The sequence below is a fragment of the Camelus ferus genome, chromosome 16 (assembly GCF_009834535.1).
Source record: "Camelus ferus isolate YT-003-E chromosome 16, BCGSAC_Cfer_1.0, whole genome shotgun sequence".
In the NCBI taxonomy this organism is placed as follows: domain Eukaryota; kingdom Metazoa; phylum Chordata; class Mammalia; order Artiodactyla; family Camelidae; genus Camelus; species Camelus ferus.
The window spans coordinates 47774457-47799652 of NC_045711.1; the positions used below are offsets into that span (position 1 = coordinate 47774457).

Genomic DNA, 25196 nt, shown 5'->3' on the forward strand with positions numbered 1-25196 from the left:
AACACCCGAGCTGGGATGGGGGCTAGGCGTGGGTGAGCCCAGCCCTTTCCTTTCATAGATGGGGAAACTGAGACAGGAAGGGTCCTGACTGCGTTTACCCAGCAAGTTAGAGGCAAAGCAGGGACTAGAACTCAGGCCTCTTTCCACAACACCTCACTTTCTGGCAAAGATGCCAGTTTACCTGGAAGCACAGATATATGTTTACTTCTCATCACCCTTTAAACTCTGGGAGCAGGTCTCATGGTTACTGCCATGAGTTTGCCCATCTGTGCAATGGGGCAGTAACGTGAGGTTGGTGGAGGCTGAGGTGAGCTCATGCGGGCATGTGCTTGGAACAGTGCCTGACACATCATAAGTGCTTGACAGATATTCACTATTTGTTGAATTGAACTGAATGTCCAAGACCGGCAGCCCAGTGTGGGTGGAAACCAGGTGTTGGCCTCTGAGGGTGGGAATGTCAGCCTATTCTTAGGTCAGAGACTCCTGGCCCCCACCCCCTACTTTAGGAGCTTTCTCCAAGGGCTTCACAGCTACGACAGGAGGGGCTCGGCCAAGTCCGTCTGCTGCACACAGGCTCAGGCAAAGCTGGAGCACCTGCGTCTGTGTGAGTGTCCCTGGGGCTGGCTTGGGTAGGGGCACAGAGAGAGGCTCCCAATCAGCCACCACCAACTTGAGTGAATTCTGATCTAATTCTGAGAAGAGTTTTATACCAGGAACTGCCATATACGTCTTCATCTTTAACCCTTACTGAACCCCGAGAAATGGTTACTACTCATCACTTTACAGATGAGGAAACTGAGGTGGGGGGGGGTCATGTAATTTACCCAAGGTCACTTACCCACAGCTAGCTAGTGGCAGAGCCAGGATTTGAACCCAGGCAGTCTGACTCCAAATCCAGTGCTCTTTCCACTAAACAGAGCCATGGGGAGATGCATGGGGGGCAGCAAGGACCCCCAGAACCCCCCTCCCAAGGCAACCCGCCCAGCCTTGCCACCTGCTTACCTGGAGGTGGGAGGTGCAGACTAGGAAGGCAGAGAGGGCGACCCATGCCTGCCCGGCTCCACTGCCCGATGGCCTCAGGATGCAGAGGGTCAACCAGCCCAAAGGGCCAGCGGAGGGGCTTTGTTCACTGGACCCCTTCAGGATTGGCTCCCAGGGCCAGAAAGGGGAAGGGGATGGGTGCAGCGGGCCAAAGTGCTGAGGGCACAGCAGCCCGGGGGCAGCCCTTCCATATGTTCATCCCCAGACAGCTCCTAGGACTGCTCTTTGCCCATCCTCTGCCCAGCAGACAGCACTGTCCACTCATTTGGTGCTTGTCTGCTCCCCCCGCCAGGGAGCCAAAGCACCACTAAGCCTCAAGCCAGGCTAGAAATCAGATGGCGACAAGCATGGAACCCACTGTGGGCCAAGAGAACCAGACGAGGCAGGTGAGCGTGTACATGCAGGGGAGACTCCCCTCCCCAGAGCAGAGGCCCTCCTGCTCTAACCTGACTGAGCAGAGGGAGAGATTCCCAGACCACCACCCCTCAATTCCCCCTCCCCAAGCACAGTCCCCTGGGGTGCAGACAGCAGGTCACCCCCAAATTCCCAGGAAAGAATAAAAAGGAAATAAGTGCAGCAAGACAGCAGCAAGGACTGAAGTTAGAGAGAAGGAAGAACTTCCCAATACTGAAAGACAGAACCAGCAGCCAAGGAAGGGCATGGGTCTCTTCCATCCCAAGCTCTTTGATGGGGCCATGGGGCCGAGGGAGGCTATAAATGAGCCTTCCTCCTTCCTGGATGTCCTGGCCTCCAGTGAAGGCATAGATTCTAGTGGGAAAAACAGCCCCCACCTGGCACAGGCAGCAGGGTAAGGGAGTGTGGGGGCAGGGACCAGGCGAGGACTCAGGACAAAGTCAGATTTTGAGTTGGGCCTAAAGTCATGCAGTGAGTAAGATCCAAACGCCAATCTTGGACCAAGACAATACCTGGGCTTCAGGCCAGACCTAAACTCTGGCTGCAGATCTGAACAAAATACCCAGGCCACCATGGGCCAGACTCAGAATCAAGCTGGTAAGGAAATGCAGACCCAAGGGGCCACCAGATACCAGGCTGCTGGAGTCTCTGAGAGGGAAGGACGGGTTAAGCACCTGTCCTGGGAGCGGGGGAGGGGGCGAGTCCCCGTGGGTGAGGCTGTGGCAGGGGTGGGACTCAGGGATGTGACTGGCCTTCTAGCGGGTTGGGTTAGCGTGAGAAGTGAGGAGAGGAAGCTGTGGAGGCACAGGCAGAGACAGCGCCGTGAGAGGTGGGGGGCAGCCCGTTACCTTCCATGTGAGGCCCAGGGCAGAGCCCCCAGGGGGCCCTGGGTCCTGGGGGGACAGCAAGGTGGGGATCGGCTGGCGGCGGGGCGTGGGGGGGAGGGGAGACATTGAGCTTCTCTCAAACACCTGGGGAGCAGAAGGTGGGGGCAGGTTTGGAGCAGGAGACGCAGGGAGAAAGGGGGTGCTGGGCTCTGGCCCAGGCACCCATGGGAAGGGGTGGCCTGGGCTGGCACTGGGACCCCAGTCTTATTCCTTTGCCCCTCACCATGGCCACCGGCCACTCTGCCCTGCATTTTGTCTCCTCCAAGAAGCCCTGGTGGTCCAGGTCCCCAGCCTCTCGGGGAGGGGTGCTGAGAACACTGGAGTCTGGGTGACTTACAGTACTGGGAGGGGCTCAAGGCACACGGATATGAGGGTGTTAGAGCTTAGGTTCTCAGAACACTTGGGGATGGGGGTCTCAGAGCACAGGGGGTGTGGGGGCAGTTGGGGAGTCTCAGAGACTACAATAAAAAAACTCACACATGCAAGGAAGGACTTTAGATCCCCTCCCCCACTTTCCAGTGGAGAAGAAACTGAGGCAAGAAGGATGGGATTCCGAACCCGCCTCAGCGGAGAACCGAGAGTCTGTCCCCTTGTCCTAGTCTGGGCACCTCGCCCTGGGGCCCGCTTGGCAGGGAAGAGGGTAGGGCCTGGCTGGTGACTCGGGGTCTGGGTGTGCCCCTGACTCACCTCCAGCTCTGCGATGATGCGGTCTTCATCGTCCTCATCCTTGATGGCAGAGGCCATGATGGGGGGTGTGGAGGCTGGGCGGGCGACCTCCGACACGGTCCGGCGCAGCTTCACTTGGGGCTTCTGTACCTCCAGCTCCTCAGACTCAGCCTTCTGCAAGGCCCCGGCCCCCATCAGGACCAGGCTCTGCCCTCCTCCAGCACCAGCTCACCTCCTAGGCCCTACCATTTCCGGACTATCTCCCACCTGCCCCAGCAACTCATCTGCTGCTTCCTCTGTCCCCTGCCAGGATGGAAGGAGGAGGAAGCCTGAGCCAGAAGTAGAGTCACCCCTGGCCAGCCTCCTTTCTTTTCTTCTACTTCCTCTGAGAGAGGGGACCACACTAGAGGGTATCCAGAGGCCATCTCAGGCATCCCCCCGACTCAACCCCCTCATCCCCTACCCACGGTGGGAGTGGTACCTTGATGAAGGCAGAGTCCTTCTTGCTGGTGACCACAACCTCTCCAGTGCGCGTGGTGGTCAGGCCGTGGGAGGAGGGGAAGCTCCGGCGGGGAGGGGGTGGCGGGGGCGACTTGGAGGGCTTCTCTGTGCGGTAGCGGGGCACTGTCAGCTCATCTGCGGGCAGCCAAGGGGTTGGGGGTCAGGGTACTGTAACCCTGGAGTCTGTGTACCACATCTGACTTCAAGGGGATACATTTGCTTCCTCCTCCAGGGAGAAAGGGAGAGGAAAGCTCAGGGGAAAAGACATGGGCCCCCTCCTCCTTCTCTCCTACTTCCCAACGCAATCTAGCCCCAGGCCCTGTCACACCTCTTATAGAACTCTCATCCCTTGCTACTCAAAGAGTGGTCCGTGGACCAACAACATTGGCAGCCCCTGGGAGCTTGTTAGAAATGCAGAAGCTCAGTCCCCACCCAGAGCTGCTGAATCAGAATCCACATTCTAGCTGATCACTGGGTGATTTCACATGCACATTCAACTCTGAGAATTGCTGCTCTAATCCATCTCATGCCTGCCCACCCCTCAGCCCTGCCCTGGCACAGATCTTCAGATCTGCATCCTTTCTCCATCAAGAGAGAGCACTTTTAGTACTATTGTAAGAGTCTGACCCGGCCCACCAGGCTCTCCCTCTCCCCATTTCTTCTGGGGAGGGAGGCACTGTTTCCTGGACAACTTGTAGAAAAGTCACTCAAACCTGACATTCCTCCACTTTTGATCCCCAGTAGTTACCCATTAACCCAAACCACGTCCAAGTTCCTTGGCCTTGGCCCAGCACCCTCTGTGCCTGCCAACCTTTCAGCTTCATTTCCACTTGCTACTCCCTGGCCTGCACCCACTGGGTAACACCAAACACACACCTCCAGGCATTCGTACATGCTGCTCCCTCACCCTGGAATGCCCTCACTGGCCAGGGAAATGCAAGACTCCAATGGAAAGTCTCCTCCCAAGGGAGGCCCTTCCTGCCCTCCCAGGGCCTCCTCTCGGACAGCACAGCACCTCCGCGGCTGCATCTACTACTCACATCCTATTTCTGGCTTACACACCTGGTATGGCCTGGGATAGATTACTTAACCATGTTGTGCCTGAGTGTGCTCATCTGCAAAATGGGAAAAATCACTGTCTCTGCCTCCTGGGCTTCTTGCAAAATTGTAAGGATTAACAAATAGAAAGCATTTGGAGCAGCTCTGGCCACACTGTAAGTGCTTGACAAGCATAAATGTTAGTATTATTCATCCACAAGCTCCTTGAAAACAAGCAGTCTTACCTCCTTATCCCCAGCACCCAGCACATAGTAAGTGCTTAACAAATACACGTGGCAGGAATAAATAAATGAATGAATGACAATTGCCATTTCTGGTTCCGGGATTTGTGCCTCCCTTGTGAGCTCTCAGGCTCAGGAGCACTGGAAGCACGTTGGTATTACTCAGCGCTGCAGCCTATCTCGGCACGGCCTCACTCCCAGCACATCCTCAGTCAGAACGTGCAGGTGGATGACCTTCTGCCTGGACTTGCCCCTCCTCCCTGGGTGGTCCTCTCAGCAGCAGCCAGGGCAGTGGAGAAATCCCTGGATGGAGTCCATTGCTATCCAACCCTGCTGGGTCTCCCCCTAATGGCTGAAGGTCAGGCCAGCACCTCCCTCCTCTGGCAACCCGACCACAAAGAGGCTCACTCCCAAGTGCCTTCCCCATCACCCAGAGAACTCCCACAGATGGGAGTCCCCTCCCTCTGGGCTCTTCGTCAGCCCCCTACCTGCCCCCATACCTGAGCCTCTTCTCCCACTGGGCTCTGTTCGGGGGGCCGCCTTCTGGCCGTGGGGGACCTTGGGGGGCTTGTGGTCAGGGCTGTGGGCTGGGCCCGGGTGGGCCTTGCTCGCACAGTCCAGGTCAGGGATGGCCTTCAGCAGCTCCGCCTGTGTCTCCTCCAGGAGCCGGTTGATGTCCTTGGCACTGTACTGGGTCAGGGCTGCCCGCTTCTCCTCCCAGTCCCGCTCGGCAGCCTTGAGAGGAGGGGGTAACAGTCAGGACTGAAAGGACTCTTGGACCTTTGTTGCCTCAGCCACACATGCAAGGAACGGAAAGGAAGCCTCCCATTTGGTCTGGTCCCTGGAGGACACTCTAGCTTCTCCTTGAGTATTGCAAGGAGAAGTTGGGAGTTGGGAATGCCATCGTCATTATAAACTACTCCCTGGAAAAACTTAGACCTCCTTCAGACATTCTATTCTGTTTCATTGAGCACATAATCTATTCTTCTGCTAACACCACATGGCCTCAGTTATCACAGGTTTATAATTTGCTTTTCTGTCCAGCCAGACTAATGTCACCCTCAATATGCTTCTTGTTCCCCAGGAAAAAGTACCCGCACATCAGCACTTCCCAACCTAAGACAGCGGCAAGAACATGTGAGCCTAGCTCAGGCCCCTCCCCGTCCCGGGCCCAGCACCTCAACAGACACAGCCTTGTCCACGCTTCTCTTGCCAGGAGCATCCAGGCCTTTTGTGGGGTTGCCCGCCTTGGGGGTTGGAGGGGCTCCCTCGGCTGGCCCGCTCAGCTCGTGGAGGTTCAATGGTGGGCTGGGGGGTGGCATTTCGAAATCCAAGCTCTTGTTGAAGTCAGTCTCAGCTGTCACCTTCTTGGGGGACTGATTCAGGAGGTTGCTGGGGGGTGGCCACACACCCTCGTCCACTTGCCTGGGGTTGGGAGAGTTGGGAGCAGCTGTGAGGCCAGCAGGGTGGTGGCCCCACGGGAGGGGAGCCTGGCCTGAGGGAGGTGGGGTGTGAGGAGGGCACTGGGGTCTTGCAGGACAAATGGAAGGGCCTGGGGAGGAGTGACTGCACCCAGCCTATGGGAGAGCCAAGCCTACAACATGCGAGGGGTCACAGGTCAGAGGCAAGGTGCAGATACAGGCGGCACACTAGAGACCTTCGGGGAAGTTGGGATAAAAAGTCAGGCTGATCTATGGATCTGGGCCCAGTGTGTGACCCCCCTGGGAGGTCAGAGATAAGAGGTCAGAGATAGAATGACCTTCGGATCTGGGCCAGCGTGTCTGTGACCCCACGGCAGCGCTTGAGTAGCCCATCCAGGCGCTGTGGCTCCTCCTTCAGGAACTTCACTGCCTCCACCTCCACACGCAGCACTACCCGCATCTTGCTCTGCAGGCCTGGGAAGTGAGCTGAGGGGAGGGGAAGGAGTGAGCTGGGGAGGATAAGCAGCAGGAGGGGGTGCAGTGCCTGGGGTGGGAGTAGCGGAGCCACGCTCTCTGGCCCCCAGGCTCACCCTTGAGCTCAGTCAGCGTCTCCCCGAGCTGCTTGAGCACCAGCGCCTTCTCCTCCAGTTCGGGCCCAGGTACCAGTCGGTGGTTGTGGGACACATCCCTCTGGATCTTCTCCACTGACTTCTCCAGGTCACTGCAGCCACAGAAAGACCCTTTCAGATCCTCTGGCCCCAGCCCAGCCCCCTGAAATTGGGCAGCTGGAAAGAAATCAGGCCACTGGTCAGGTCAAAATTAAGCCATCCACCAGGCCACATGCCTGAGTGAAACCAGAAAGTCAAACCTCAGAGATGACACTTCAGAAGCACTCCCTGACATGCCCTGGGTCCCCTCTTTGAAGTTCTGTTCTTTAGCAATATCAGCCCAAATCTCCTTTCCTATAACTTGCATCTTCCAATTCTCATTACGCCAAGGAGGCAGCAGAGAACCTGGTAGCTTTTCAGAGAACTGGAGATGGCTGCATATGCCCCTTGGAGGTGGCACTGCCACATCCATCTACCTTTTCTCAAATGATCCAGACATTCAGCCTCTTTCCTTGAAGAAAAAGCTACTTTAGATTTTTCAGATGGTTTATGCTAAGCTTGTATCATTTTAAAACCCCACATCTTTCCAAAATGTAGATCAGACCAAGTCACCACCCGCTGTGTTGAACCCAAAATGGATCCTGACAGTCTGAGGCTAAAAATCCAAACCCTTCAATGCAGCCAAGAAAGGCCAGGAAGGTTGTAGTTGAAAATTTGACCCCAGAGTCAGATCCAAATTTCAATCCCAGCTCTGCTCAACCCAGCAGAGATCTTGGACAGGTTACCAACCCTCCCCAGACGTCAAACTCTTCATCCAAAAAATGAGGATGGTAAGAGTTCCTCCTTCCTGGGGCCATTGTGAGGATTAAATGAGCTAATGCAAGGGACCAGTGCCTGGGGGCTGCTCTTATTGTCCCTCTAGCCACATCCCCTGTCCTCCTCCTCAAGCTTGCTTCTGTTTAGAATCATCCAGAATTTCTCAGAAGTTTCCTTGAATGCGCTGCTCTCCCTGGGTCTTTATAACACCATTTCCTCTGCCTAGAACACTCCATTTACCAACCCCCTCCACACGTGACTAATTCCCATTCATCCTCAGCTCTCAATAGGACCCTGTCTCCCATTCCCTACACTTGGGGTTGGGGGTCTGCTTCCTGCCCCCCAAGCCCCTGGAGCCCCTGTTCACTGGGCTACGTAGCTCCAGGCAGGCAGAGATCATATGTTCCTGACTCATCTCTGATTCCCAGCACCTGGCATGGTGCCTGGAGCAGAATAGATGTCTGGGAAATAATTATGGAGTGAATGAATAAGTGTAAGAAGAAACTGCTGCCCAGGCAGGTCATCTCAGTTCTGTACTTGTGTCAGTGACATCCCTGACCCACATGCAGGACTTTACATACATTCCTGTCAAATCCCATCTGTTGGATTTCAGCTCAGCCATCCAGGTAGGAACAACTTTTGAATCTCAGTTCTACCATCCAACAGATTTGCTCCCCCTCAAAGCTCTGTGTCATCAGCAAATCTTATCAGCACGCTTTATACATCTTCATCCAACTGGCGGGTGAAAAGATAGACTACATTGGAGCCAAGGACAAAATCCTGTGAGTCAGCTCTACTGGTTAAAGTTATCTTGGACTAAGTGCTTACGGCATGCCAGGTGCACAGTCAGCTCTTCACTTTCTTGACCTTATTTAATCCTCACAACAAATCCTGTGAGTGGGAACCATTATTTTCCAGTTTACACACAGACAAACAGTAGTTCAGACTCTAGACTACATTTCCCAGCTTCCCTTGCAGTTAGAAGTGGTCCTTCTAACATCTGATATCTAGCCAATGGAATTTGAGTGGAAGGAGTACACGCTGCTTCCAATCCTGGTCCCTAAAATCCTCCCGTGTAAGCTCCTCCAAGTTCTTTTCCCCTTCTTGTTGGTTGAAAAGCAATGACCCTGTGGATGATCTTGGAAGGCACATACTGAAGATGGCAAAACCTCTGTTAGCCTGGGTCCCTGAATGACTACACAGAGGAAGGCCATTCTGCTAAGCCACCAATGTTGTTTCAAAGGTATGTCAATTACTTTTAAACCACTATCCAATTTGTTATAACAACTATCCTAACTAATTAATTAGCTACCCTAACAAAGACAATAGGCTTTGACATAACAAACAAAACAGGAGGCTCAAGGAAATTAAGTAACTTGTCCAACATTATACAACTGTTTTGTGGCAAAACAGGATCTACTCATATCTGACTTCAGCCATTGGTTTCTGCTGCATCTCACTCCCACACTGGTCTAACATCACCTCACACCCATCCACTGTCCCCCCACCACTCCTCTGCCCAGCCCTTGCTCGGCCACACGAATAAGAACAACTCTCCTTTGCTGTGGGTAATACCTGACTGACTCCGGGTGGGCCAGTTTTGTAAAATGGTCACTCCCAAACATCACCCTCATTTAAAAGAAGACTCAGGTAAGCCTCTAGGAGGAGATAACACTGCAACTCTCAGGCAGAAGGGATTATGCCCCCCTTAGGCTCAGTTAACACCTCAATTTTCTGATCATGCAATCTACCAAAGCTCTGGGGCTCCTAACCTGAGCAGGCTCAGATCAGCGCAAGTCTAGACATTGTGATCAGAAGGTGGTTGGGCTCTCCAGACTCAGGTTTAGTCCTGAAGGAGTTGTGAGGACAGAACCAGCTATACAATTTAGGGGAGCCTAATGCAAAATGAAGATTTTGCCTCTAGTTTAAAAATTGAGAATTTCAAGACAGCAACAGCAGAGCATTAAACTAAGCATAGGTCCTTACATGTGGAGCCCTGGGTGATTACACAGCTCACATGCCTATGAAGCTGGCCCTGGTTAGGCCAAGTTAGGCTCTAGAGGTCAAAAGGTCTCAGTCAGCAGAGGCTGCCCCTAAGGGTAATGTCTGGACAGAGCTCAAGTGCTTGGCTAGAAGGACAGGTGAATGAGACAAGCTGAATGAAGCACAGAATCAGCTTTAACTTCCAGCAAGATGACAGGGCAAAAGGAAGACGCAAAGTGTAGCACAACAAGAGCAAGTATACAGGGGCTATAGCCAGAACAGGGGTAAGGATGGGCCTGCTGGTCGACCCAATGCCGGGGGAGGCTGTGGGAGCTGAGGTAGGGAGCCCATCCTGGCTAAGGCAAAACCACTTCAGGGCTGGTGTGCAGCCCAGGACCCACCCAAAAAAGGCAGGAATCCCCTTCAAAGTAGATTGAGGATCCTGCCAGAAGCAACATATTTGCCCTCAAGCTCTCTCAAGGAAGCCAACTGAGCAATGGGTTTGAGAACAGGGCAGCAGGTGGGAAGTCTGTGTATTCCTGGAGAACAGATACCCCTAGGAAGCTGAGGACCAGACACTCATATGACAGCAGCATAAATATGGCCTTTCATCTTTTCTGCCTCTGTACTTTTACATTTCATTTCCTTTTCCTTTTATGTCTCAGTAAAGTTCCTTTTGAAAATTCCAACCCAGCTCCTCTGTGCTGAGTAAAAAGGGGCAAAGAGAGGACAGGAAAGTTGGGTTAATGGAATTCCCTGGGTGAGGGGGTCTGGTAGCTGCCAGTCTACTTGGAGATCTAACTGGAGTTGTCTCTCAGTTTTCACACTTGGAGTGATGTAGTGGCTGCCACCAGCTGATTTCTAAGTGCAATGGCCCCTTATTTCATTATGGGAATCTTTGTCCCGTACTTCACTGAAATACCCATGCACCTCCAAGCTGTGGGCCCAAGGCTAAGGAGCAGGGGCCTTCTCAAGGAGCCCCTTGCAAGAGGTACAGACAAATATGACTTAGTGAGGAAGCTGGGCTCCTCTAAGCAGCCTCTCCTGGATTCACATTGTTGACCAGCAGAACTCAAACACTCTCTGGAAAGAACTGCAAAAATTCTTAATACTGGGCACAGAGGATGCTAAAGCGTGGAGAAGGGCAGGCGCTGCCCTGATTGTATAGCCTCACAGTGCTGGAGCGGGACCTCAGGTCTCTTGTATCCTGGGCCACCAAGAGGGAAACCAGAGCAAGGAGCAGGGCCTCTGTCTCAGACCCCAGGGACTGACAAGGGAAGGCTGCAGTGGGCTGGGGCCACTCACTCAGTGGATGGACAGCTTAAGGCAGCTCCTCCCTTTAATGGTGCCAGACAATCGAATCTTGGCCAGACATCCAATTGCTAAATTTGGATCAGAGGACCATCTTCTGTTAACCCTTCTGTGTCTAAGCATTTGGGGGTGGGTGGTTCTCTATTTTTCATTCCTCTGAAAAAGCTAGAGCCCTGTTTCAGCTGCACTAGGATGGGAGGAGGGTTTTCCTTGGCTATTTCTGGTCTCAGAGATCAGAGAACTGGAGTGGTGGCAACTGTGGCCAGTCACTACCAAGCTGAACAAGCTGGCAACACCTGAACACTCTACCTGAATACTCTACTCTGGGGTCGCAAGCCAGAATGAAAGCAGACAGAGGGCAGAGTGAAACCAGGTAGCTGACCACATGAGAGTAAGGCTGCAGGCCACAGGGGAGCCAGACTGTGGACCATTAGGAAGCATGACCATAGCAAAAGCAGGCATCAAGCCAGAAAAAAAGAAAACAGGAATTGTGCCAGATAGTCACAGGTTTGTGGGTCACAGAAAAATCAGGCCACAGAGGAGAAGGAAATCAGGCTTCAGAACAGACCATCGTCACCTGTGATTCAGAAGGAAGGGAGCTGCGCCTCCCCGGGAACCAGGCTTCGGGCCACCCAAGCTGCACCCCAAGCCCTCCCCCCGAAGCTGGGCCCCGCCTCACTTGAGCTGCTGTGTGATGAGCTCCTCGTCGTTGAGGTAGCGCAGCCGCTCCTCCTCCACCAGGGTGCGCTGCCGCTGCAGCGGGTCCTCCTGCCGCCGCGCCGCCTCCGACACGCGCATGCTCAGCTCCGCCTCCGTGCCCTTCAGCAGCGCGCGCAACGACTCCAGGTTCTGTAGCTGCGGGACGCAGATGGACGGATGGACGGGGGTGGGAGGGAAAGGAGGCGCGCAGCAGGGAGCGGGCCGAGAGGAGGCGAGCAGAGGACAGCCCGACGCCGGGCGGGCTCCACAGAAGATACGGCTACTCGGCTGTGGCCTGAGCAGCAGTGAAAGGGTGGGTTGGTGGAGGGCACAGGCCGAGAGCTAAGTTCTGGGGAAGAATAGAGGCAGGAGGGGAACAGCCTGGGGATAGTGGAGGGAGGAGTGCCAAGGTGGGCCATGCTGAGGGTGCGGCTGCATGGCTGTAGCCGATAACTGCGGCGAAGGGGTAAGATGGTGAAGAGCGGAGGACAAGGTTATGTTCTGGGTAAAGCCAGAGGCAGGAGAACGGGAGAAAAGTATCTGGGGGGCAAGGGGTGGCCCTACGTAGGGCCTTGCCCACCTTGCGGCCGCATGGCTGTGGCTTCGATGAAGGACTCAAGCATTGAGGTTTGATAAGAGTTTCCGTGGCTGGGACAGGAAACTAAACGTTCGAACCCACTTCTAAGTCCGAGTTGGGACAATGGTGGGGTTGGGTGAGATCTTACCCATTGCCCAGATGGCATCTCTCTGCCCATTCTCCAGCCTGTCTCTGCTCATTATTCTCACCTGATGGGCCCTGGGGCCCTCTCGAGGAGCGGGCACAGTGATGCCAGGCTCCTGACTGGTGGGACCATCTGCCAGGCGGGGCAGGCTCCGGAAGACTGTGCGGGCTCAGGAAGGGAGAGCTGAGGGGACCTGGGGGAAGGGCTTCAGGCCAAGGGAGGAGAAGGGGGAAGGAATGCGGGGTAGAAAGGGACCAGGACAGCTCTGCGGGATCCTGACAGGAGGAAGGGACTTACTGACGTGGACTCCAGGAGAGCGGTGAGGATTCAGGGAAGGGGAAAAGGGGGCTCAGTGAGAGGAAAACGGGCGAGGGATGGGCTAGGTGATGGAGTAGAGATTCAGCGAGGTGTCGGGAGTTCCAGGAAGGTTTCGGAGAGCAGCACAGTGAGCGGCGAGGGACTCGGGCTGGGACAGACTTTGGGGAAGGAGTTTTGGCGCAAGTGAGTGGGTTCTGGCGGGGCGGGGTTTGAAGGGGCAGGGCACGGGGCCAGGCCCCGGAGTGGGTGGTACCTGGAGCTTCCGCAATTGCTGAAGCTGGCTACGCAGGTCATTGGTGCTGTTCTGCAGGCCACGCAGGTGCAGCTGCATCTGCAAACGGTTGATGGCAGTGGGCTGTCCCGCAGGGGTGCTGCTGGCCGAGGGTGGGGGAGGGCCGGACACTGGGGTGGCCCCACTGCTCCGGCTGCCTGACCCGCAGGCTGCAGAGAGGAGCCACGAAGATGGGAGAAAGGAAATAAATTGTGAGCCTGGGAGGGGCCAGGGCAAGGTTCTCCCCACTCCTGGCCCCACACAGCAGCCAGAGAGAGACATGGCTCTGGCTCCCTGCCGCAAGAAGTGGTCAGCCCTTCTGTGGGGAGCAAAGCACCAGAGCAAAGACATCTTGGGCTAAGGTGACTACTCATTTATCCACTGAAGCCTAGTGATGTAGCCACTTTACAGATTAAGAATCTGAGGCAAGGGCAAGGACCTGTGGGGGATGGGGGAAGGGTCACTCACGTGCTGAGGGAGTGGCTGCTCCATTGGAGCCTTCAATCTTCTCACTGTGGCACAAGGAAAAGATTGCCATCTGGGGATCCAGGCTGGCCCCAAACCATCGAAGCTGGGTGAGACCTTAACATAATCTCCTCCACTCTCCTGATCTCAGGATAGAGTCCCAGGGAAGGAAAGGAATTCACTCAGGGCAACACGAGACATTAGCAGACCTAGTCCAGGGCTCCTGCTGCTCACTTTCCCTTCCTCTTGCCCCAACCACAGGCCCTGGCAGTGATGTTGGGGTAAGAGCCTCACCTGGGGGTCTCAGGCTCCGAGCCTCGCAGTAGGGCACTCTGCACCAGGCCTGTGAGGCTGGCAATCTGTTTCTCCATGGCCTCCATGCGCTCCCTGGAGAAGATGGTGGCTTTGGCAACCCCTTCTCTGGACATAGGGTCCCTCTTGCTGAGCCCCCCATTCTTGGAATTGATAATTGATAATTACAGGAAATAACATTCCCTCCCCAGCCGCCAGCACACAGACAATTCAAAGGGTCCCAATGCCTAAGGATCAAGCCCACAGCCCCTCACCTAAAATTGGTAAGGCCCTTCACCATATGACAGTCACCCCCGACCCTCTCCAGCCTCATCTCTCATCACTGGCTCCCTTTTGGGCCCCACCGCAGCCTCTGTAGGCATCTGCACATGTTTTCCCCTTGCCAGGCATGCCCTCCTCCCTGCCTCCTCTCTGAAGCCATCTCAGAGTCCCCAGTAGCCTTGAGGAGTCTGTGTACACCCTCCCAAGGGAAGAACAAATATTTTCTACTGTGTCTCCCTCACTAGACAGGGCAGGAACCTGGTTTGCCCAACTTGGCATAGATAGTGCTCAGTGCAGTGCCTGGCACACAGGCCACAAGAGAACTGTGTGAATAAATGGCTTCTCCTCATCTCTCAGCACTGCTACGTGAGGGCAGAGTAGGGCAGATCAGTGCCCTGGTTACCTCCTCCAGCCCTATACCCTTAGGAGGGAGCTGAACGATGGACAAGAGTTCCCTAGCTGAGAGGCTACTTAAAGAAATGTGTTACCAGCACCCCCACCCCGGTGGACTTCAGCCGGCCCTGTGCTGGACAGCTCTCATGGCTCACATTCTGTGTCTGAGCAGGAAAGGCACTAGAGTGCTGCTTCAGCCTCAATTTTAGTTGCAGAAACTGAGTCTTATGGCCTGGATGCAAACCCAGGTCTCTAGAATCCTTGTCTGGGGCCCTCTTGTCCAGTTCTCAGGCCTTGCAGGCAGACAGGAAATGGCACGTCCGTCTCTCCAGTGCCTTCCCTGTCACATCCAAGATACTCTGGCGACCCCTCAAGACTACTTCGGATCTACAAAGGACTCCGGGTTTCAGAGTTCAGGACACAATCAGCCACAGACGGCTGTGCCCTTCTCCCCACGTCACCCGTGCAGCCCGGAGCCTCGCGAGCGTCCCTCACCTGGTCTCCGTATCCTTGGCTGGCACAGGCGACCCAAACCCAACGAGCGGCCGCTCTCCGGGCCCGGGGAAGAGCTCGGGAGGCGGGGCCCCGGCCGTCGATGAGCCCCCGGTGCTGCGGGTCTTGCCTCCGGGGCTCTCGGCGAAGACCGACGAGGAGCCCGAGTCTTTGCGGAAGGACTGGCGCACCGGTGAGCCGCGGCTGGGCGGCCCCGAGTAGGGGCTGTGCGGCGGCGGGGGGCCTCCGGGGGGCGCCGCCACGTCGGACAGCTTCTGCGGCGACGAGGGCGGCAGGCGGAAGCCGTAGGCGTCGCCGTAGAGCGGGCCGCCGCCCGCCGCCTTGTACAGCGAGTCCTCCAGGTCGGACTGCAGCGCGGCGGCCGAGTAGGTGCTGAGCGAGCGCACCGAGCCGCGTTTGTACAGGCCGCCCGCGCCGGGATAGGCGAACGGGTCGCCAGCGGCCGCGGCCAAGCTCAGGCGGCCTTCGTGGAGCAGCCCGTAGGGGTCGGCGTAAAGGCCCTCACCCTTCACCAGCACCATGCCGCCCGCTTTGCCCGCCAGGTCCTCATCCGGCTTCACGTCGCGCCGCTCCAGGATGGCGCTGGGGCTCGGGCTGACTCCCGGGGCGGCGGGGGCACCTCCCAGCCGCTCCGCCGCGTGGTGCACCGGGCTGCCGGCGTAGGAGGGCGGGCGCCCCCCGGCGTAAGAGAGGCGTGAGCGCGAAGGCGAGCCCGACGGCAGCCCCGACGGCAGCCCGGACGGTAACCCTGGCGGCGGCGAACCGGACGCCAGGTGCGGCGCCGGTGACAGGTTGTTGAGGCGCCGCGTGGGTGATGACTCCCGCGACGCATACACCATCTCTCTCTGTGCAGGAGACAGTCCCGGAACCCCACAGGACTGGTCACAAAAGGGATCTCTTGCCCCTTGCTTGAGGAGCCAGCGGCTCCCCTCTGACGCTTAGGAAGTCCCTTCTGTTCTCTGCCTTCCCTCCCTCCTGCTGCCCCTTGGGCCCCTTTCCCATCAGGGCTCCCAGCACAGGGGAAGAAGTGGCAGGTGGAGAGGCACAAGAGGAGCAACCCCCAGCCACCCTATGGTGAGGGATGGAGAAGCAAAAACGGAAGGGTGGTTCCTGAGAGAGGCCTCAAACACTATTTAGAGGCTGTTCGATCTTGATCGGACAAGAGGGGAAAATGGCAGATGAAGGGAGGGACTCCTCCATGACCCCACAATTAATGGAGGCCACCCTCTGCTTCAGCCTCCACGTTCCCTTCTCCAAAGCTGGCCCTGGTCCCCGGTGACATGTGACTAGGCTCTGTACAGCCTCCCCAATGCCCTGGGCATCCCCAGCCATACCCGGAGGTCCCCGTTGGTGAGGTGTGAGCCAGGGAAAGCGGCGTAGAGTGGCTCCTTCCTATAGATCTTGATAATACTGCGGTCCTGGATGTCCCTGGGGGAGGGAGGGGTGCAGAAGGTCACCATCCCCCAGCCCTACGATAAGGAGGGGCAGCTACTCGAGGCAGAAGAAAGAAGAGTGGCAAGAGGGGCCAGGAGCCCCAACCCCTTCCTAAATACTTGCTCAATGGTTCTCGTGCCTCAGGCTGCCTGCCAACACCCACACCCAGCAGCTTCCACCCGCCCACCTCCTCGGCCTCACGCGCCATTTTCAAGGTAGCTCAAACCAAAGCCAACCAGCAGGGGTGGAAGATACAAAGGGGAGGGTAGGGCCAGCGACCGAAGAAAGGGGAGGGGCAGCAGGGCTCCGGGAGGAGATGGGAAGGGCTAAGTTTGGGTCAGGAGCGGGTTGGGGAATGGCCTGCGGAGTCGAGACCCCCACCCCTGCCCCAGGAGGAGAATGGGGGAAGCCCACTCCATCCCCCCGGAGGCCACGCCCACCGGACATCCTCCAGCTCATAGAAGACGTTCCGAGCCTCGTCTTTGATGAGGATGGCTGTGTTGGGCGACTTAAGCATGCCCATGGTGAGCTTCTGCGGGAACATGTGCGCGATGAGTGCGTGCAGCGTGTCCAGGCTGCTGACCTCGTGCGTGATGTGCACGCGCCGAGTCTCCTCCCCGAACTGCAGGAACAGCACCCCTACGAAGGAGACGCCAGGCTCTCTGTCAGTGCCACCACCACTACCATCACCACGTCGCCGGCCCAGGGAGCCTTTGGGAGCCTCGCTGGTCCCGCAGAGGCAGGGTCTGAGGCCAGACGCTGCCCCAGAGTGCAGGTGCACCCAGGCACTCCTCATGCTGTCGGCCTCTCAAGGCACCTCCCCGACCCTAGGCAGATTGGAGTCTGGACAAGGAAGTGGAATTGGAGGCAGGAGCAGGTGGGGCAGAAACAGAGTAAGTCGTTGCTGATGGGGAGAGAGGTGAGAAGGGAGGGGATGAAGGAAAGAGGGGCTGCTGAAGAGGGACAGAGAGAGAAGCTTGGAGAAAGAGAGGGCAGCAGATGCAGGGGATGCTGAGGGAAGGAGAAGTGAGGGAAGAGGGAGGTGGAGGAAGGCTGGGAAGAGAGAAGCTGAGGAAGGAGAGGCTCTGAGAGAAGATTGCCAGGGGCATGAGTTGGGAGGAAGGGAGCCAGAGGCTTCATAGAAAGATGGTTAAGGAAAGGCTGGGTAGTGAAGAGGACACGAGGTTTCCAAGGCGGAGCAGAGCAGAGGGAGGAGCCAGTGGCTGGGAGGGAAGATGGACAGGGCAGCTGGGCAGTACCTGGTGAGCGCAGCTTGGTCTGGCTGGCTGAGCGGGAGAGGGGCAGGCTCTGTCGGAAGCGGTTCATCCTACTGAAGCCCAGGGGCAGCTCTGCCTCTGACATGGTCTCCAGTGACTCAGCCGAGGCGTAGGACAGCTTAGCTGCCTGGTCTGCCAGTCCAGGCTGGGCTCCCTGAGTGTGGCGCGAGCTGCGGGTCTGCAGGGGCAGGGCCGGGTGAGGGGAACCAGGCATGAGCCCCTTCTCTCTGTCCACTGCTCCCAACCAGGGGAGCCCCAGCCAGCCAGCGAGACACACACCCACACCACCCCCCACACACCCACAGGGGTCTCCTGGATTCCAGACTCGCTGTGTGGCTGCAGGAGAGTTCCCCAGCCTCTTGGGACCTTAGCCTCCCTGGGACACTCAGCAGGTAAGGAGTGGGCAAAGGACTCAGGCACCCTGGGAAGCCAGATCAGAAACCATCTGAGCCGGAGCCATGGGCACACCTGCTATTTTGAGCTCCCAAAGAACAACAACACAAATTTGTCACCGAGGTGAGCAGCAGAATCGTTGAGCAAATTGGGGCATTAGTTCCAGACATTAATTAAGCAGCGGTTTTGTGAGCGGTGAATTTATACTTCGTGGAGTTCAGAGGGTTGGGGTGGGAGCGGGAAGCAGGGCCCAGGGAGGAAATAGAGAGCTACGGCCCACAGGATCCCAGCTCTGGGAGGCATGAGCAGTTACAGAGGTGGGCACAATGTCCTGGATCTAGGGCGACTGAGAAAACCACCCTAAACCTCCCAAAGCTAGCTGGACCTCAGTTTCAAACAGACTACTTGCCTAGTACATGCAATGCGCATGCTCAGCCCAGTGCGGTCCACACAAGCACATGGCATCAGTGCCAGACCTCAGCCCCTCCCTGCATGGCACATGCTGCCACACAGCCACCTTGCCTGGCTGGCCTCCTGGAAAGGCCTCCTCCAGTACCCAGCAGGGCAGCTCCTTGCCCTGAAGCTACAACTGAGGCTAGGAAAGGTGTCACCCAGGGACCATTCCCTGCCCCAGGGACAGCTCAATTACTCTCTTTGAGGGAGGGAGGGGTGACCAGGATTTCAATTGCACTTCAGGAGCCTACTTTTGGCTGAAGCAGAGCTGTCACTGGGGCACTCCTGACAGTATGCCCTAGCCCCTTCCCTCAAACCTGGTTGCTGTTGGAAACTCATTTATTTAAATAGGGAGAAAGATAAGGAATCAGATCTACATCATTCTATGTTATGTAACATTATATACCTGTGTTATATGTATAATATATATATATTATCAAGAAAAAATCATGTTGCCTAATTTATTTTTCTATAAGATAAACTGCCCGTTTTAAACAACAAATCACTCAAAACCATTAACATTGGTTATTTCGGGGTTGAGACAGAGCTTTCTCTTTTTACATTACACATTTTTCTGCTGGATGACTTTTGCACAGTCAGAATATATCACATTTATAACTTAAAAAGACAGTAAAAGTCTCTCTTAAAAGGAGTCATTTCTTCTCCTCCTAAGCTCCCTCCTTTCCCAAATCCTGATTAACCCCTAATTAATCTCCATTTTCAGATTAACTCAATTTAATGTTCCAATCAGATTAGTACTCTCAGAAAGAGAGAGCATCTTCCTCTGATGGGCAATATGCCCAGCTGTCCCCAAAGTGGCCTCAAGGGCTTAGGGATGTAGCAGGTCAGATTCGAGGACCTTAATGGGCATCCAGCCTCAAGCACAATTCCTTGACCAGTGGGTGGGCATGGGTCTGGGGAGGAGGGAGGCAGCATAGGAACTGGGCCCACTTGGGGGATGTCTGTGCCCAGACTTTGGACCCTGAAGCTGAGTTCTAGGCTGATCACCAGTGCCAGCCATGGCCCTCTGTCTCACTGCTGTGTGGGGAAACAGGCCTGGTCTGATGGTCATGGGGTTGCCAGGCAACTGGAAGGTCAGTGGTTGCCAGGCTGGTGTGGATGAGGGGCTATAGAATTCAGGCAGAATAAGGCAGCTAACAGGGATGAAGCGTAGGGGTAGCCAGAGTGCCTGGCGGGGACACAAGTGAGTGGCCAATAAGAAGATGGAACAGGGGCCAGAATGAAGTGGGGTAGGGATCCTAGGGCCTGAGAAGGCAGCCCCCTGCCCAAGGAATCCTGGGAGAAGAGATGCCCACATTCCCTGCCCCGCCAGTTCCTGCCTCCATCCTGGTCTTCTAGGCACCTTTCCATTCTCAGTTTTTGTAGAAAACCCTTTGAGAAGAGAGAAAGCCCATTAGCGCTTCTCTCCAGCCCTAGGTTGGGACAACAGGGCAGAAAAAACCGAGACATCCAGAAGGACTTCCTCACTACAAGGGAGATGACAAGAGAACAAAACAGTAATTCAAGCAGAGCTCTCCAAAGATAGGAAGGGGCTTCCCAAAGAGGGAAACAGTGAGCACCGGTCCCTGTAGATGCTCCAGGGAGAAGCCGATGACTCTTGGTCAGAGATCAGACAGATGGAACCTTGAGTAGGGGCAGTCAGACTAGAAGCTGAGGTTCCCAAAAGCTGTACACAGACTGGAGCAGAATCAGTTGAGTGCTTTTAAAACCACTCTTTTCAGGGCCCCACATTCATAGAATCTGAATCTCTGGGGGTTGGAGTCTGAGGTTCAAGGTTTTTGACAGGTTCCCAAGGTGGTTCTGATTTGGGAGTCTAGTCGGTATCCATGATTCTAACAGCTAATGAGGTAAGGCTCACTATGAGCCAGGCACTGTGCTTAGGACATTCGATCTTACATTTCTTCTATCTTTATAAAAACTCTCTGATGCAGATATTGCTTCATTTTATGGAGGAGAAACCAAAGCCAGGAAATTATGTAACTTGCCCCAGGTCACCCAGCTAGTTAGTAGCAGACTGGAATTCCCACCAGGCAGACTGGGCCTGAGCCCATGCTTTGAACCACTACACTCTACTGCTTCCTCTAAAAAGGCTATATGTTCGATGCCATGATTCTGTGATTCTCTGATTCAAGGACTTCTCTCTGGGATGATGCATGCAGACAAGATGCTTGGAGCAAGATGACACCTGCCTCCCACCCCTGTCATGATGCCCAGGACTTGAGGGGCCGGAGACTCCAGGGCACAGGCAGCAGTCTAACTCTGTTCGGTTCTGAGCCTGGGTGCCGGGGCGTGCTCCCCCCAGGGGTCAGTAGGATGCCTCTCAGGCTGTGGATAGTCCAAACTCTCCAGAGGAGGCAGGAAGGCACCATCCCTGAGCTCAGCCCTCCACTTGGGCAACAGGTTTGGGAGTGCAGGGCTCTGAGTCTCTTGCCGGGCACTGACCAGCTCCCCAAAGTGGAAAGTCGGAAAGGGATGAGGGACCCATCATAGTCACAGGGCCTCCCTGGAAGATGAAATCTGAGTTCAAAGAACAGGGCCCTCCCTCAGAGCCAGCAGTCTCTCCAGGCTGGGGGGCGGACATGCCTGTCTTATTCAGGGAAACGCCTGAGTATCCCCAGCCCAGATCTCTAGCAGGAGTGGCACAAACTCCCATGCTGGATCCACAAGCCCCTGGCAGGCGAACCCAGACTCTCTCAAAGCAGCAGCCACAGCCTGCAGCCCCAAGGCCCACCGCCCACACCTTGCAGATGCACACCCTTGTGCAAAGCGTGGGCAGGGAGGGGCAGGGGCGGGACAGCACATGCAGTTGTCACAGAAGCAGAAGCACCATGCACTGACCTTGAAACTCCAGTAGTTTGGCTGCTGATGGAAATAAGAGAAGAGATGGTTACGCAGGGGCTGGGAGGAGAGAGGAGGACGAGGGATAGGTTAGAGACCCTTGGTGCTCAGCACTCAGCCCTGGGACGTGGGCCCTCCACCCTCCCGTGAACAGGAAGGTGGCAATGCCTGGTACATCCCATGCTCTACTGAGATTCAGGATGGCCCTGAGCAGGCTCCAGGCCTGCTGGTTGGGACAGGGGAGAACCGTCCCAGATGTTTATAAGCCACGCAATCTAGTCACAGTAACTGTCCTTGGAGAATTACAGGCAAGAAAAGACGCAGATGACCGTGACGGAAGGAACACACAAGATACTGGCAGAGATGAAGCAGAGCTGCGGGGTCAGAGTAATGGCATCTGGTTGTGGCGGGCCAGGGAAAACTTCCAGGAAGAGGTGGCATTTGAGCTGGGCCTTGAAAAATGAGCAGCTGGAGATTGGGAGGAAAGGCTGGCTGAGCAGAGGGACAGCATGGGCAAGGGCCTGGGGTGGGCACATGGAGAGTGTGTTGAGGGAATAGCCTAGCTTCGGCTGCAAAGAGGGGGCTGGGGCCAGAGGGTGCCCTTGAATGTCAAGCTAAAGTATTTAGACTTGACTGGGTGGACAAACAGAAAGCATTTGAGTGAAACAGAGTGGGATGGGAACTGGACCCAGGAGGGCTGATGGGGCAGGGAGTGGAAGAAGGAGGCTGGGGGTAAAGGCCAGGGCAAGGAGGCCTGTATAACATGATGGCCTTGGATTACAGGGAAAAGTGGACCATGCCAATTACCCCACAGCACCAGGCAATGGATGGGGAGCCGTGGCCATCAAGGCAGCATGGCAGTGTCCTGTGGCAGGACAGATGAGTGAGGAGGGCTCCCTGCTCCCCTAGAATGAGGGGCCTCAGGTTCCCCCTCACTCACAATGACCTAGGGTCACCCTGACTTCCCTAGAGACCAGAAGGCCCCTCCAGATGGCCTAGGACAAGGGAGGAGTGGCCTGGAGGCTGAGTTGGTTCTTGGCAAAGCTGAGGGCACCCTGCTGACCGGTGCCAGCCTCAGCAGGAAAACAGAGGCAGCAGATGGCCTGGCCCTGGGGTGCCTGGCACCAGCGGACAAGATTCCCTAGGCTTCAGAGCCACTGGCAGAGGGACACTGCGGGTCCCTGATGGGGGGAGGACACCATGGCAGGATGTCCTGAGTCACTTGAATACTTTCATGAATGGCAGGAAGGAGCTGGGGAGGGGCACTGTTGAGGTGGAGGCTTCAGATCTCTAGGGTGGAGGGGATGCCAAGCTGGGGCTGGGATGAAGAGGTTTACTCACTAGGACAGTCCCATTTGGGCCACAGTCCCCACCTCTCCCCCGAGCAGGACTCCAAGAGATGCAAAATAACAGTCACATGCCAGGCAGAGGAAGGGGACAGCAAAGTCTGTGCCCTAACCAGTGCCTGGAACAATGTGTGGATACATGCCACCTCCATGGGTGCCAGAGGATAACCACAGGTGCTGAGGGGAGGGGAGGGGAGGTGAGGGGCTGGAGTAACAGGCTCTAGTCACAGCTGCCTGTGGCCTTGGCAAGGGGAGGGGTAGCCGGGGGAGTGGACACGTGGAGGTGGAGGGGGGCGTGGCAGACCCAGGCAGAGGGCATGGGAAGGTTTATGATGAGAGTCATGTCTGCAGCCCCGGCGGCGATGGACAGCTCTGCAGAGAAGGTGGCCATCCCTCACCTACCACCACCATCACACCGTGTATGCACAGGCCACCCAGAATGGCCTGCAACACCAGGCCCCACACAGCGCTGCGTGCAGACTCGCAGGCAGTGTCCGATAAGGACATCGCTATAAACACACCCAGAGCAACAAAGACACACCTACAGAAGGACACACGCCCCTGGAGAAAAGCCCTCCACGGTTATAAACAACCCCAGAAACAAACAGAAACTCAGAGACAGAGATACTCATATGAGGATCACCCCCACTCATATAAAACATGCACCCCCACACACAGGACACTGACTTGCTCACACACACTCCCACAAGCACCACTCCAGTCAGAATCACAGAGGCGCTGGCACCGTTCACACACCCCTAGCCCCTACGAATCACAGAAACACACAGAGACATGGATTCCCATTCACACATATGTACACACACACACACACCCAGCTGCAGAAACACAAAAGCAAAACACTCACTGTATGTACACATACAAAGAGAAAGTCTCATCCCGCCACCCCCTAGCTAGCCAGGTCATGGTGCCTCTGGCCACCTTAGCCACTGTGCGATGTCCATGATGTCCCAGGTATCACGTGTCAGGTAGGTCAACTTCTGATTCAAAAGAAGCAGAGATCTTCCCCACCCCAGCCCCCAGAAGTCAACACTTGGGACTCAGTACGTGAAGATGGCTGAGGCCCACTTCATATCTCTGGAAGGAAGACAGGGATGGGGCCTGGCTACAGCCACACTAGCTATGCCCTCAACATGGGCCTGCCTCACACTCTAAGACTGAGCACATCCACAGGGCAGTCAGACCTGGAAAGGAGGGATCACTCACTGGGGTCCGGGGAGAGGACTGGGTGACATCATTGCCACGGGACAGGCCAGCAAAGTCCCACTAGAAGGTAAAGATGGAAGAGTTGCTGTCTTTGTGCTTGGCGAACTGAGACGGCGGCTGAGATCAGAGTCCTAGGACTTTGGGTTCTGGCCTGGAAATCACGCTGAGTGAACCCCACCCCTGCGTCACCTCTGGAAAGTGAGAGGGATGATCCTCTCTCCTGTTGGCCCCACCAGGAGTGAGACAGAGTCTCCCGGCAACTCAGTGTCCTTGGAGGGGAGAAACCATTATGGGAAGAGGTCCTCAGGGATGCCGTCCATCCTCTGTCTCTGCCTCTTTCCAGGGTGTTAAGCCCGTGGGACAGCCTTGGGTGACTGAGAGCAGAGGGCTCTGCCTGTTTGCTAAAGAAGGGTTCTCCTCTTCCAGCCTCCAGCGCCCTTTACTCCTCACCCTGTTCCTGGTTGTCTGGTCTTCCTGCCCTGCCCCACACTGTGCCTGGTATATAGTAGGCTTTCAACAAATATTTGATCATGAATGAATGCCAGGAAAACAGGACAGGCCACTGGCAGAGGGGGATAGTTCTGAAACGCTTGTCTGGCATCTCTCTGTCTCCTGGCACCCAGCACTGCTCAGCCTTCTAGGTCTTTTCTCTGGGAATTCCCCAGTACCAGAGAACCCCTGGAAGGAGGACAGAGGGCAGGAAGGGTCCAAGAGAGGTCTGGCTCCCCAGCCCAAGCAAAAACCTCTAGTAACTAGGGTGAAGCTGTCTCCACTCAAAGACAGGCTGGGGTGGGGGGCAGTGAGAGGGTGAATGCAAGAAAGGGTTGAGTAGGAGAACCCCTGCCAGGGTAGTCACTTGCAGAGAAGAATCTTACAGCAACTGGGGCAATGAGAGGTGTTCTAAGAGGATGAGATGGAAACCAGCCATCTACTCTGCAGGGACAAGGCTTTCAGAAATTTGCAAAGAGGAGCTTCTTGGTGACCCAGGGCCAAAGGTCATCAAGCTGCCTGGTGAGTAGAGGAAAGAGCTTCTTCCTTCTGGGGGATAAGGAGTTAACTCCCTCCCTTCTCCACCCTGAGCACCCTGTTGGGGGGGGGTGTCCTTCCCTCCGCCAGCAGCTGGCCCTTTCTCCTGCCCTGTGAGGGGTGGGGCCGTGTCCCTCGGGAGCCCTAGCGCAGCCAGCTGAGGTCTCTCCTCAGTCCTGGGCAGACGTGCCCTGTAGGCTAGGTGAGTGCGTGACCCCTCCCTGACCTCGAGCCCCGACGACGACGACGACGACGACGACGACGACGACGACGACGACGACGCATCCTCTCGAGAGGGAGGA

The 25196-nt window shown here is 56.0% G+C and overlaps 1 protein-coding gene across 19 annotated transcripts in view; it reads right to left on the bottom strand.

Moving 5' to 3' along the window:
- SRCIN1 (SRC kinase signaling inhibitor 1) overlaps window positions 1-25196 on the bottom strand; it is a 71143-nt gene that overhangs the window by 12319 nt on the left and 33628 nt on the right. For 10 of the 19 annotated variants that reach the window (XM_032457878.1, XM_032457887.1, XM_032457886.1 and 7 more), the window contains 17 exons: window positions 23869-23928; window positions 21299-21322; window positions 17576-17771; window positions 16757-16955; window positions 16217-16310; window positions 14865-15727; window positions 13698-13790; window positions 13407-13450; window positions 12921-13108; window positions 11608-11783; window positions 6801-6931; window positions 6549-6696; window positions 5968-6214; window positions 5290-5524; window positions 3490-3644; window positions 3030-3182; window positions 2304-2426 (listed from right to left, as the gene is read on the bottom strand). In XM_032457878.1, coding sequence (XP_032313769.1) covers window positions 2304-2426; window positions 3030-3182; window positions 3490-3644; window positions 5290-5524; window positions 5968-6214; window positions 6549-6696; window positions 6801-6931; window positions 11608-11783; window positions 12921-13108; window positions 13407-13450; window positions 13698-13790; window positions 14865-15727; window positions 16217-16310; window positions 16757-16955; window positions 17576-17771; window positions 21299-21322; window positions 23869-23928 — 3129 coding nt within the window. Of the gene's footprint in view, window positions 1-1002; window positions 2427-3029; window positions 3183-3489; window positions 3645-5289; window positions 5525-5967; window positions 6215-6548; window positions 6697-6800; window positions 6932-11607; window positions 11784-12920; window positions 13109-13406; window positions 13451-13697; window positions 13791-14864; window positions 15728-16216; window positions 16311-16756; window positions 16956-17575; window positions 17772-21298; window positions 21359-23868; window positions 23929-25196 lie in introns of all 19 variants that reach the window. The other 9 variants (XM_032457877.1, XM_032457872.1, XM_032457880.1 and 6 more) reach the window with 7 other exon arrangements.